Raw genomic sequence first — 14733 nt, 5'->3', positions numbered from 1 at the left:
AAATTTGAAGTTTTTAAAAAAAACATGTACAACTTACACAATGAGCTCTAAAGATGGCACAGGGACAATCTCAAAATTTCATGTGAATCAAGCCTATTTTCACTATTTCGCCGCAGCCGCATCTGCTTCCAGGCCCGTGCGCCTGACCTAAGCTACCACACAAATTGCAGAATAACATTTGTACATACCAATGAACAGCAAGAGATAATGGCTCAACCACCTTGTTTTCAAGCTACAATTCATCCTGTGAACCCACCCCGCTTTTCTGGTGAAATACCGGTAGAGCGAGACTTTGAGCTTAGTTTCGTATTTCTAGTCCATATCCCATGTACAGTAGTAGTGACACTAAAGTGTCATATTTCAATAAAACATTACCAAGGCCACCAATTCCCTCCAAATGCACCCATAAAATATTCTAGCTATAAAATTACCTATAATATGCATTCAAACCTCAGGTTTCTCTATTTCTTCTATTTTTTGACCGTTATTTATTCGAAACTATCCTCTGCCACCTTCCGGTGATCGTTCACGGTTAGATCGTACGTCGTGTTACTCGAAGTTTATAATGTAAATATGTGTTTAGAGAAAAGAATGTTTTATTTTCTATTGAAAAATTTATAAATATTTCTTTTGTAAACATTTTATATCGTATTTCGTTTTTGTAATTTATTCTGAAATATGAATAAACCTTTGCTCGAATCTGATTGGCTGTAGGATACAGGATAGGATAGGATAGGATAGGATTGGATTAACTTCTATATGTTTCTCAATCCTGAATCCTATCCGATCCTATCCCATGTCAACTTGTGGGATAGCAGCACTGTACCCCGATACAGTGAGTCTGTATTTACTGTCTTCGTCCCCGATATAAAATGTGGAGTACTGAGCGTATGCTGTATCATTATTAAATCTTTGTAGATCAACCCGGAGTTCCTGGTCCTTGTTCTTTGTCAACTCATAAATTGCGTCATTTCCTTATAAAGGGGGAAAACAGGTACATAACTTTTATATATTACATAATTTTTGTGCTTTGTTGACATGTAGACAAAATTAATATTCTATTAATAAACAGACTATTTTTCCCTATTATTTATCTAAGCGCGTTGTAAAATTTCTGTTTCTAAAAAAAATTCTAATTTCTAAAAAAAAAAATGTGACATGGTTTACTGTTCAATTTTACTTGAAATGCATTATTTTGAATTTTACTTGGAATGGAGTATTTTTATAAATACTCCATGGATTATCATAAAATAACGTTTTAGCTGTATGACCATGTATATTAATCAACGAGAAAAACAATATCTCTCTAAAGAATATTTTTCCAATTATTTTTCCTGGTATTAACAGACCTATTTTAATATTCATATGAAGCAGAATTTGTGCAAAATCGTATGCGTGAAAAGAGGAAAATACTTGCTGTGGCCTTCAACTCGACATTTATATACTAGTATATCGACGACGTATTGTCAATTAACAATGGTTATTTCCATTCCCATGTCAATACGATATATCCTGGTGATCTTGAGATAAAAGATACCACAGAGTCTGACACATCAGATTCATACTTGGGATATTTTACTTGAAAAAGACGTTAATGGAAATCAAACAACCATGCTCTATGATAAACGTGATGACTTTAACTTTTCCATCCTCAACTTTCCTTACTTAATCAGCAATATACCTTCATCATCTACATAGGAGTGTATATATCTCAGTTGATTCGATACGCAAGAGAATGCTCTACGCATGGATAATTTCTAAAACAAGGTAAATACTAGTTATTAACAAACAAGTTGATGAAACAAGAATTTAGCAGTCTTGTTCTAAAGTCATTGTTTCCTAAGTTCTTTGATCAATGGCCTTGTCAGCAAATACAATTTATCATTGAGTTAACATGTTTAAAGAAAAGAAGTGTGGACGACAAATATTATATTTTTTGTTACATGTTAGACTGCATTAACAGTAGAGGTTTAGATGTCCCATACGTACCTAACCAGTAGTTTTTAGAGGCATTCCCAAACCCCTCTTTATATTCGTTCCATGTTCGGTAAAAATCCAAGTCGCCGTCTTGTCTTTTCTGAAAAGTCTGTAAACAGCATTCATTTATTTACTTAATTGGTACTTGTCATAAAAATAAAAAAGAAATAAATTGATCATTACATTTTTCTATCCTATTAATTTGCTGCGGTGTGGAGGAATATCTGGTTTTCGCTATTCTTTGGTTATCTAGAGTCACTGGGTGATAAGAATAAGTATCTTTGATTTGTTTTGGACAAACTAATTATAAATTAGCAATTTGTCACATTGTTGTTTTGTTCAGCTAACTGAAGTGGATTGAGTTCATTTGGCAGAAAATGAAAATATGCAGACGTTTATTTTAACAAGCTCAATGATCAGGATCTTGAAGATTCAGTATTTATTTATTGTTTTTATGTTCATTTTCATATTCTAGTCATCACCAATAAAAGAACATTTCATTCAAAACGCTACACACCGTCCATCCTCCTCCATCTGTCGTCAGGTCACAGTAAACCTATCTTCAGGTGTTGTCGATGTACAACATTGATAATAAAACACACTACTCACCGTCCATCTTCCTCCATCTTTCTACATGTCACAGAAGACCTCTCTCCAGGTGTTGCCAGTGTATAACTGACAATAAAAGACACTACTCAGCGTCCACCCCCTCCATCTGTCTTCATATCACAGTAGACATATCTCCAGGTGTTGTCGATGAATAACATTGACAATAAAACACACTACTCACCGTCCACCCTCCTCCATCTGTCGTCATGTCACAGAAGACCTCTCTCCATGTGTCAGCGTAAATAACATACACTCCATCTTGTTCAATCTTGTCTGGGTCTCTTTTCACAATGTCTGAACAATCTTTATATATTTTTTCTATTCATTAAAAAAGTAAAAAAAAAAATGTATTATTAATTTCATTAAAATTCCTATTTGTTCAACATCTTTCAAACGTATAATTCAATGGAGAGTAAAAAATATAATCATAAGTCCTGGTAAAATAAAATTTTAAATAAGAATTAATTGGAGATCTATGATTAAGGTTAGTTTTTGTTGAAAATAAAATTAACATTATTTGGAGAATGCAAAGCCAGAAATTCATTATCAAAAGCTATAAAGAAAACAAGTATTTTGTAAAGTCATAATGATTTTCTTTGTTACACACATAGATATACATCAACCAGTGTTAAAATTCGTATGGAATTCAAGTGATTGGATTTAACAGAATACAGTGGTTGCCCATGTCAAAGGTTACAGAATAAAAATAACTAATTTTTGTAATAATATTAGGTTTTTTAAAGTACATATATTCTGTGTCAAATATTTTAAAGCTAAAATCGAAGGTAATTTGTTTTTAAGACTCTTGTAACAAAGTGATGAATTAATTGTTTTCATTGTTAAGCACTTCATTTATTGTACTAGTTTGTGAATGATTAATACCGATATAAATTTAAACCAGGATAATGAAAAACAACATTTGTACAGGAAAATTATTGTATTCAGTAATGATCGCCACCAAATTCCTTCATTAACAGAGTATTTAATTACTTAAATGTTTTTTTCACTGTATAACCAACTACATGTAAATAAATTTTCATTGTCCTCTGAACTAGCTTATCTTTATTGATGTGAGAGAAAAAATATTATTCAAAAGTAAAATGTCAAAATATGTATTAGGTAAATAAGAGATTGCATTCTTTAACACAAATAAACGCACTATTATCTTAGCCTTAATTTTTGAAGAGAGAGAAAATAAACATAACATTATTATATTTTTTTAATGGAGCAAGAGTTTTTGATTCTTAATGAAAAGGAAAAGATAATGATCTTGACATGTCAATTTATATTTATCTCCTTATATTAATTAACATCCAATTAATATACATGTTTGAGTATAAGGACCCCATTGGAAATAAGCCATTGGCTTTCATGGGTTATCCTTGGTATACAAATATAATCTTATGTGAATCATATTTATAAATTCATGTCTTTTAAAAATGATTGATTCCGATATTTTATATCAATTATATTGTTTAATGCCATCTTTTATATATATATATCTTAAATTATATTGTGAATATTGCAACGTATGTGTAGTATACCAAATAAATATCTATCTATCTATCTATCTATCTATCTATCTATGTCACTGACATTTAATAAAACAGTCAAATATAATGTCATTGATGACATCGCTTAAAGATATTGTCTTCTTGAATATGATCTGTGAAAAAAATCATTATTATGTTTCCCAAACGAAGTTGGGGAGCATATTGTTTTACTCTGTTTCTTATTAAAGTCTTCCGTCTTCAGCGGAAGACCTTTCTGTATTCTTAGGTTTCTTTTCCACTATTTTTATTATTGTTTGTTTTTCCTAACGATTTTGTGCACGCGATTTCTCGAAAACGGCTCGAATGATTTTCATGAAACTTTCAGGCCAGGTAAGAAATAAAAAATGCTAGAAATATAATTTTTTATTTTGATGACGTCACTTCTGGTTTAGAGATTTTCGAGATTTAGTGATTTCAGAGGGTAATTTTCTGCCGCAGCACTTCTTGGAAAAGCACTTAGCACAGGAACATAGATTTTTCAGTGATGATAGAGCAAGGAAGGTTTATTTGTACTAAGAAGTTTAATTTTTACCAAGTGCCGCACTTCGGCGCTCGCTATGGCCCGAAAAAAGTCGTATCGCGAATTTTAAAATTTTTACCACCTTTTCTACGATATGTTTTACCTGAAAATATTTTGTTAAAAAATCCTGTCGACAAAAGAAGTGTAGAATTTGAAGATGTTTCAATTGATATCTCCAAAAAAGGGCTGGCCCCTTAATATCAAGGGCCTAGGGGGGCTGAAAGTTTTTCCTATATATCTCAAAAAGTGTTGAATTAGTAATACATCAAAGAAGCAAAGTTTTTTTTGCCGTTCTTGACAAGTTTTTGGGTAACCTATGTCTTTTGGAGCTTAAATATTGATTTTTCCGGCCGTCGTAAATACTTCCGGTCTGACCGGAAGTAGCAAAAATGGCTTATTCAAAGCATTTTCGGCGTTCTTTCTCATTTTTGTTAAAAATGAACACCTTCCGGTCAAACAGGACGGAAAACGCTGCTCGTTGCTTTGCAACGAGCTTTGCTCTGCGTTAAGGTCTTCCGTCCTTCAAATTTTCAGGGATGATGCTAGATGATCTGAAGTTTATACCGGCTGAAGGATTTTTTGAAAATCACTACCGGTCTTGAGTTATCGCCCTTTTTTTAAAATTCAAGGGACCTACTTGTCCGTCCATTATCTCGAAAACAACTTGAGCTAGAGCGCTGAAATTTTCAGTGATGATAGAAGACATGTTCCCATGTTACTGGGAGTTTGGATAGTTTCCGGAAATACATAGTATGGAAGCTCAGTAGGGGTCAAAATTTAGGATACATTTGATGAATAATTTTTTGAGACATTTTGCATCATATCTTTTGAAATATAATTAATTTGTTAAAACATAATGAACAATATTTGTGCAAAATCACAAGATCTTTCAGATGATAGCTTGAAAAAAGTGCTGAGTCATCACATAAAGGGCCAAGAGGGGCCAAAACTCTTAATTCGATAACTCTTTTACAGTCAATATTTTGTTACACATTACTGAAGCAAAGATGTTTATCTCAACAATCTACAACTGTATATTATGATTTTAATGTCGTTTATTACATAATTAGGGGCAACAAGGGGCCAGAAAGCTAAATCTTTGACGCTTTATATCTTGAAAGTGATAAATAGTTTGACAAGTAATATTGAACAAAAGACGTTCAAAATCATGTTCTAGACAATATGCAACCTTTCATTTTTCGATAAACGTCCCCATTAGGGAGTTGAAGGGTTGGCCCCTAAATATTTCTTTTGCAAATAACTCGAAAATGAAAAAGAATCTATGAATAGTTGTTGAAGAAAAGGTCTTCAAAATCATAAGAGCTTAAAAAAGAAAACAAGAAAAAGGGGCTGGGCACTCAAATTAAGGGCCTAGAGGGGCAAGAAGTCTTTAATCAATAACTCTTTATCAGTTAATATTTTGTGATACATTACTGAAGCAAAGATGTTTATCTGAACCTTTTACAACTTTATATTATGATTTTTATGTTGTATGGTACATGATTAGGGGCCACAAGGGGCCAGAATGCTAAATCTTCGACGCTTTATATCTCGAAAGAGAGAAATATTTTGATAAGTTATATTGAACAAAAGATGTTCAAAATCATGTTCTGAACAATATGCAACTTTTCATTTTTCGCTAAACGTCCCCATTAGGGAGTTGAAGAGTTGGCCCCTAAATATTTCTTTTGCAAATAACTCGAAAATGAAAAAGAATCTATGAATAGTTGTTGAACAAAAAGTCTTCAAAATCATAAGTGCTTTAAGACGAAATCAAGAAAAAGGGGCTGGGCACTCAAATTAAGGGCCAAGAGGGGCCAAAAGTTTTTAATCAATAACTCTGTATCAGTTAATATTTTGTGATACATTACTGAAGCAAAGATGTTTATGTCAACCGTTTACAACTTTATATTATGATTTTTATGTTGTATGGTACATGATTAGGGGCCACAAAGGGCCAGAATGCTAAATCTTCGACGCTTTATATCTCGAAAGAGAGAGATATTTTGATAAGTTATATTGAACAAAAGATGTTCAAAATCATGTACTGAACAATATGCAACTTTTCATTTTTCGCTAAACGTCCCCATTAGGGAATTGAAGGGTTGGCCCCTAAATATTTCTTTTGCAAATAATTCGAAAATGAAAAAGAATCTATGAATAGTTGTTGAACAAAAAGTCTTCAAAATCATAAGAGCTTTAAGACGAAATCAAGAAAAAAGGGGCTGGGCACTCAAATTAAGGACCAAGAGGGGCCAGAAGTCTTTAATCAATAACTCTTTATCGGTTAATATTTTGTGATACATTACTGAAGCAAAGATGTTTATCTCAACCGTTTACAACTTTATATTAAGATTTTTATGTTGTATTGAACATGATTAGGGGCCACAAGGGGCCAGAATGCTAAATCTTCGACGCTTTATATCTCGAAAGAGAGAGATATTTTGATAAGTAATTTTAAACAAAAGATGTTTAAAATAATGTTCTGAACAATTTTTAACCTTTCATTTTGCGCTTAATGTCCCCATTTGGGAGTTGAAGGGTTGACCCTTAAATATCTTTTATGCATATAAATCGAAAACGAAGAAGAATCTCTGAATTGTTATTGAACAAGAAGTGTTCAAAATCCTTAGACCTTTATGGTAAGATCAATGAAAAGGGGCTGAGTTTTCAGATTAGGGGCGGAGAGGTTCCCAAAGTCTTCAATCGATAACTCTTTATCAGTTAATATTTTGTAATACATTAATGAAGCAAAGATGTTTATCTCAACCATTTACAACTACATATTATGATTTTTATATCGTATGGTACATAATTAGGGACCATAAGGGGCCAGAATACTAAATCTTTGGCGTTTTATATCTCAAAAGTTGGAAATATTTTGATTAGTAATATTGAACAAAAGATGTTCAAAATAATGTTCTGAACAATATGCAACCGTTCTTTTCGCTAAACGTCCCCATTAGGGAATTAAAGGGATGGCCCCTAAATATTTCTTTTGCCAATAACTCGAAAACGAAAACAATCTCTTAATTCTTGATGAATAAATAGAGTTTAAAAGCTTGAGATCTTTCAGATGAAGAAAAAAGGGCTGGTCCCTCATATAAAGGGCCAAGAGGGGCCATGATTCGAATTTATGACTATTTAACGTTCAATATTTAAAAAAAAAACGGCAGCAAAAACGTTTTTTTTTTTAAATATAGTCATTGTAAAAAATCTCAATCAAAATCTTATCTCATCTCATCTCATCAAGAATGGGACGGAAGACGTGCTCGTTGTGAACAACGAGATCTCATCTAGTTCTTCTTATTTTTTTTCTTACCGATTTTGTGCACGCGATTTCTCAAAAAAAAAGCTGGTTATATTTTTATGAAAATTTCAGGTCTGATAGAACATAAAAAAAACTTGAGGCTTTTTTTTTTATTTTGATGATGTCACTTCCGGTTCGAAGATTTTCGCAATTTTGTGATTTTTAAGGGTCATTTTGTCCGTCGCTCTTCTTAAAAACCGCTCATCACAGGAAAATGAAACCTCTTCTGGAGGAAAGAGCAACAAATGTAGATTTGCATTGTGTTTATAACTTTCACCGGAAGTACTGCACGTAAACGCTCGGTATGGTCTGAAAAAAGTCATATCGTGCCTTTCAAAATTTCTAACCCTTTTTTTTATTATATCGTTTTACTTTTAAATATTTTGTTAAAACATATAGAACAAAAACTGTGAAAAATTCTGAGATCTTTCAAATGATATCTCGAAAAAAGGGCTGACTCCTAAAAAAAGGGCTCTAGAGGGGCCAAAAGTTTTTACCTGATATCTCGAAAAGTTTTGAGAATTTGTAATACTTCAAAATAGCAAAGTTGTTCAAAATGACAAGCTTAATCTATTTGAGTCGTCAAAATACGTCTGGCATCGTCACTTCCGGCCAAACTGGAAGTAGTCAAAAACGCGTATTTTTGCCGTTCTTGTCAAGTTTTTTGAGTAACATATCTCTCTGGGAGCATAAAAATTAATGTTCTGTCCATCGTCCTCACTTCCGGTTAAACCGAAAATAGCAAAAATTGCTTTTTTGCATTAATTAACATAGCTTTAGAGGATTTTAACCATTTTTTGCGTTATTTCTCATTTTTGTTGAAAATGAAAGCTACTTCCGGTCAAACAGGACGGAAGACCTACTCGTTGCTTTGCAACTAGCTTTGCTCTAGTTAAGGTCTTCCGTCTTCACGGAAGACCTTATAGTGATTCTATTGTTTCTTATTATTATTATTATTATTCTTTTTTTTAGACAAAATTTTGTGCAGGCGATTTCTCGTAAACTATTCGGTGGATTTCAATGAAAATTTCAGGAATTATAGGTCATTATATGAATTTTATATAAAATTCCGTTTGTTGGAAAATTCGCTACCAGTGCCAAGTTATGGGCAATTTCCTGATTTTAAAATGCAATTTTGTCTTCGAGTGTTCTCGAAAACGGCTCAAGATATTAACTGGAGACTTGTTAGAGATGATAGACCATGTGTTATAGATGTGCAATTTTGACTTCGTTTGCGTCGTAAGTACTTCCGGTCGCTACAGGAAGTGAATTCAAAATGTACACTTTTTCAACTTTTTTTGTTTTTCAATATTTTTCTTTGATATAATTAATGCTAATTAAGACCCTACTGGAAAGGCCTAATATATAATTTATCTAAGAATTGATCAATCCACACACTAGATATTCGCATTTAAAAATCTGAAGCGTGTCCAAGATGGCGGCGGTCTCGGTACACTCCGCCATTAAGCAAGTCGGGTTCTAGAAGGTCAGCTGAGCGTTTAGATGAACGAAACTTCTACCAAAAAGATTTATGAAATGTAAAGGATTCTTTTGATTGCTACATCGCAATTACGTTGCATTGAGTATACTTTAAACATGAGGTTTCCTCAAACTTCTATTGAAATCGCTTTTGTCTGCATCTCAAAGTAGAATACAACATGACTACAAGTGGAAACACGATGACTTCAGTCTTTTATTTTGCACCAGGGAAAACTTATCCTAAACCATTGTTATAATACTTTTCAAGAAACTTGCCTGACTTAATATTCACTATGTTTCTGAAGTATGACTTGACTTCTGTTTATTTTTCTTTACGCAGGCTTGTGACATATTAAATGAATAGAAAAGACAAAAATAAGAAAAACATTTTTAAAAGATTGTTTATTAAAGGTTATATGAATATTCTTGTAATAAATGCAAGTTATTGACATAAATAGTATCAGATTCCTTGACCGTCGGAGGACGAGTGATTTTTTTTTCAGTGAAACATTCCAGTCTTTTCAGGAACGTGTAACTCATCTCCACTTTGGGGGTAAACAGGATACAAAATTCGTGGAAAATCTTACCGAATTCACCGCTTTATTGTTACTTGGCCGTATACGGAATTATATTTATATAATGTGATAACTATTCTCGTACTTTCTAACGCTCGAAATTCTGGTTATAAGAACATACATTTCTAATTTTCATTGAAGCTGTCACATCCATTAAATAAATCAAACATTTCAAAGGAATAGCGTTAAGAACTTCTTGTGACGTTTGGCACGAAATAATGCATCATGACCCTACTTTGTAGTAGACAAATCGCGACAATAGTGCAGAAATATATAACATTGGCATGCCTGTATATGGAGTTGCATGGGATAAAAAGTTGAAAGCATATCGAAAAAAGGAAAGAAAACTGTATCATCTGTTCATCATTAATACATTATATATCCTAAAAATTACTGTTAAAATTCAAGTTACAAATTCCGATGTGATCATCTTGACAAAAGTTTGGCAAGCTGGCTGTCATTTAACAATTCAAACTGAATTTTTAAAAAAAATGTTATGTATGTTGGAATAAAAAAAGCAATCTCGCGATATTCGAATGTTAAATTTGAAGCGGGTTCCCAAAGGTGTAATGGGTACCGCAATGGATTTTCACGCTGGCGACCCGGGTTCGATCCCCCGTGATTCCGATTTTAAAAATCACTTTTTCAGTTTGATTTTACGTTGTTTTTTTCTGAATCGAGTATAGACAAGATAGCATGGTCAAAATAGCAAGATCTCACGCGCATGCACGTGCGCTTCGCTCTGATTGGCTGAAACTAAAGTCTCAATATCTTTCTTGTTTCTTGTCATAATCTTTTGAAATTTTGAACATAGTCCTACATTATGAAGATCTACAGCATGATATAAAAGAATTTTCATGAAAGCATGCGCATGCAATACTGTAATGTGATTGGCTGAAACTTTAAATGGCTATATTTCCTTTGTTTTTTGACAAAATGCTTTGAAATTTAAAACATAGTCATGCATTAGGATATCTTACAATATGATATATCTGATTGGCTGAAATTTGAAATGGCTATAACTCCCTTGTTTTTCAACCAAACAGGATGGGATTTGGAGCATAGATATATATAATGGACTTCTACAAGAAAGTATGGTCACCATGCACATGCATACATGTGCGTGTACGTGCGCTGCAATCTGATTGGATGAAGCTTTAAAAGATATAACTCCCTTGGTTTTCAACCAAACGTGGTGAGTTTTAGAATATATATAGATGTAATGGACTTCTACAAGAAGGTATGGTCACCTTGCTCATGTATGCACGTGCGTGCACGTGAAATGGGTAAAATAAAAAAAAACTTGAATGAGCATTTTTTTTTATACTTTTGGATTAAATACTTTAATATTTAGCATATTAAAATATATAGATTGTGTAGACAATATGATATGGTCATCACGCACATCATTCACATGCGCAAGTGTGCAATGATAAAATTTGAATGAACATAGTACACTTTCGGGTGAACGTTGTTAAAGTCTCAAATGGATAGAGTTTGTCTTATTTAATTACGCTTACAGGGAATATGACTATAAAAGGGAGTTGGGGAGCGTTTGGGGAACATCTGTAACGGTCCCCGTTACAATTAGCACAAGTTCTTTTTAATATGCTAAACACGAGATGAGTCCATCCTTAAGTTATGTGTTGTTCTACACACATTGTTCACAATACGTATGGTTATGTTTTATGCCTGTGCAATTCAGCGATGTTAACGACTTAGTCCCAATACTAAAGGAATCGATTAGGTCTAGACTTACGCCACTTCGTGAAACGCAAATTGTCCTCACCTACGTAAAATTCTGGCGTAAGGCCAGTACGTACATCTAAGTTAAGGCTTACATTTTCGAATTTTGATGAAATCGTTCTCTGATGAATGTAATGTCAGGGTAAACCAGGAAATTAAAATAATTTCAGGTGTGTCTTGAACATAATCTTGTATGATTGTGCTTTTGTATGTATGCGAACATGAGTGAAAAAAGGTGTTTAAATGGTGAATGCAAGTTTTTTGTATCAATGAAAACATTTCACTCTATTTCATTTCATCGATTGATTTTTTTTAACATATATAGGACTGAGTAAAACGAATAATAAGTTACCAGTGAAAAACTATTTTAATAAATAAATTGTTTAATTGCACTGTAATGAATAGTAAAGTAAGCCATTTTTTCTTTATTTGATATAATCTAAATAAATATTTCAACCTAAAATTTTAGGGTTTTTTTGTATTTTTACGATGCATTATGCAATCTAAAAATCAATCATCAAAACCGTTCGACCACATTAAAGGTTATTCATGTTGAAACAACTTTAAATTGCATATTTTTCATGAATATTTTGCATTTTGTTTATATGAAATTATTGACCATTTTGTCCAATGCATGAAATTGTGAATTTTTTTTATTAAATTTCAGTTAAAAATCACATAGTATAATTTGATTCAGAATGATTTTTTTACAAGATAACAATAATTATTTAGATTTTTTTCATCTTAAATGACTACAAATTGATTATCTTTACGATAAACTGAGCTGCAATGAAAAATGTAGAAATTTTTTTTATATCAACTCAATTCCATAAGTATAAATATATAGTATGAGACATCTTTTAATTATGACTTACTTTATTTGTATTAAAGTATATATTCTTATCGTTCTTAGAATTTCTTTTGTTATGTCAGGGACTACGTACCTACGTTTTTATGTGCTTTATGTATTAAATACATGAACACAGGAAGTTCTTCTTACAATACTAACTACAATAATAAACTTTCCAATTTTTTAACAAGCAACTTAGCTTTAAGTGGGGGCAAATACATTTTGTTTCTACATATACTGTACCAGAATATATTGTGAAGAATCATGAAGTGAACCGTTTATATCTTCATTTAACTGAGAGAAAAACTTATCTTAGCCGTACAACTACAATATTATGCATTGAGAAGTAATAATTCCTTGAAGACCCCCAAGCCACATAAGCCTGTATTTCAGTTGTATGATCCCTGTCAGTTTTAACTGACTTTAAAAGATAACATTGCAAGCCCAGTAACATGAACTTATTTACCGGCACATTTAAGTCTGTAAAAAGGAGGGGCTTAATTCATACGGGAAATATTAACTTTAACATCACACAAATTTAGCAGTTCTTTAAAATGCCACAGAATGAAATGATTTGTAATTTTGAACTGTACCTGAGAATTAAACCAAATTGAAGATTGCTGTAACATGCTGTTTTGTAGTTAAGTCAATCCCACCTAGCAATGTATAGACTTGCCAGTGTGATTTCATTTCGTAAAGTTTGACGCAATTTGTTTCCAGTGAGATATAATAGCAGATTTAGGAAGAAAACAACCTTCATAAAGCATTACATAATAGATATTGTTAGGATTTACAAATTCAATATGCATTCCTATAATTTAATTGAAGTAGCATCTTACCTTTTAAAACTTGTACACATTTACCACCAATACAAATGCTATCCTCAGTACAGACGTTGTTTAAGCAATTGCCCGCCAAGTGCTGAAGTGAAATCAACCCATAGTTGTGATTCGATTCGTTTAATATGTAATTAAATGCATTTCAGTGAAAATGATTCAATTTGTTTTCTTACCACTGGAAAATTTTCCCGTTCGGCATGAAAGGTCATGCCGTTAGTCATTAGACTGATGTCATGCTTGACGATAAACTTTGAGTTTAGCCGACATATCTTTTCTTCTTGTATCCAATCCACTGAGAGACACAATTTAAACTTAAAACAAATCATCATGCACATTGCAATGTCGGCATTTCTCAAAAGGTTAAAACCTGGATGTGAGGAATTTTTATAATTGCTAATGAGCAAAGATTTGGGGTCGAATGGAGCGGAGCACTGAGAGTAGCACGTCTGTAACAGAGCAAGGAATTGTCCAAAACGATAGAGACTGATCATCGTAAGACTTTTAAAGTGTGCCTTTAAAACGATATCTTTGTCAAATTGAGCGATCGGTTCTACCAAAACAATCGACTATCTCAATTGTCCTTCTCTCTGTAAAATATATAGCAGTGCGTAAGGATTGTCTATTTATAATTAATGAGGTAACACGTGATTGTTTTTGTTAATATATGTCCTCCCTCTGATCTGACCATTTTGAAAATCTCTTTGAACTGTATCAAAAATGCAAATCCACCAGTTCTCCCCTTCCTGAACAATTTCTTTGTGGCACAGAATGGTCTCTACAAAAATTTCAAAATAAAAATAAAATAATTCTTAAATTACAAAATCAATTCTACAAGTTATATTAAAGTAACTTATCATCAGCAAACAAATGTATTCCCAATTCACCGACACAGATATATAATTAAGGAATGAAGCTAATTTCAACTTATGTTATCCGATATAACATAACTTGGGGCAGTTTACGCTTTATAAACCGCGAAGCGGTTTATAAGAAAGCTAAACTGTCCCAAGTTTTGTAATCGGAAAACATAAGTTGAAATTACCTTCATTCCGTATAATTTAGTTTCTGTGTAGACAATGAGACAATATTTCCTCCGGAAAAAGGCTTCAAATTGAGCATTATTTTAAAAGTAACGTCAAGCGGAGTAATAGGTTTTTGACGTAACTCATTGTGACGTAGGCAAGTTATGTTATACAAAATGTAATATGTTCCTCTGAATGATTCAGCCAATGAAATAGCTTGATACAAATGAAATTTAATTATTACGAGATAAAA

The 14733-nt window shown here is 32.5% G+C and overlaps 1 protein-coding gene across 1 annotated transcript; it reads right to left on the bottom strand.

The window, feature by feature from the left end:
- Positions 1–2698: 2698 nt before the first annotated feature.
- On the bottom strand, positions 2699–13949 carry LOC134254434 (uncharacterized). Its single transcript, XM_062736954.1, has 3 exons — positions 13632–13949; positions 13459–13540; positions 2699–2904 (listed from the first exon to the last, which is right to left on the bottom strand). The coding sequence occupies exons 1-3, from the start codon at positions 13947–13949 to the stop codon at positions 2699–2701; spliced, it is 606 nt and encodes a 201-aa protein (XP_062592938.1).
- Positions 13950–14733: the final 784 nt, after the last annotated feature.

The sequence above is a fragment of the Saccostrea cucullata genome, unplaced genomic scaffold (assembly GCF_032062105.1).
Source record: "Saccostrea cucullata isolate Sc308-1 unplaced genomic scaffold, CSIRO_AGI_Scuc_v1 ctg13161, whole genome shotgun sequence".
In the NCBI taxonomy this organism is placed as follows: Eukaryota; Metazoa; Mollusca; class Bivalvia; order Ostreida; family Ostreidae; genus Saccostrea; species Saccostrea cuccullata.
This window is presented reverse-complemented; position numbering and strand designations above follow the sequence as displayed.

Excerpts from the sequence above, each read along its gene's own strand:
- LOC134254434 (XM_062736954.1), bottom strand. The coding sequence starts at position 13,949 with ATGATCAGTCTCTATCGTTTTGGACAATTCCTTGCTCTGTTACAGACG. Across the intron at positions 13,541-13,631 it reads AACGGGAAAATTTTCCAGTG|CACTTGGCGGGCAATTGCTT; the intron begins GTAAGAAAACAA and ends ATTTCACTTCAG. Across the intron at positions 2,905-13,458 it reads ATGTGTACAAGTTTTAAAAG|AAAAAATATATAAAGATTGT; the intron begins GTAAGATGCTAC and ends TTTAATGAATAG.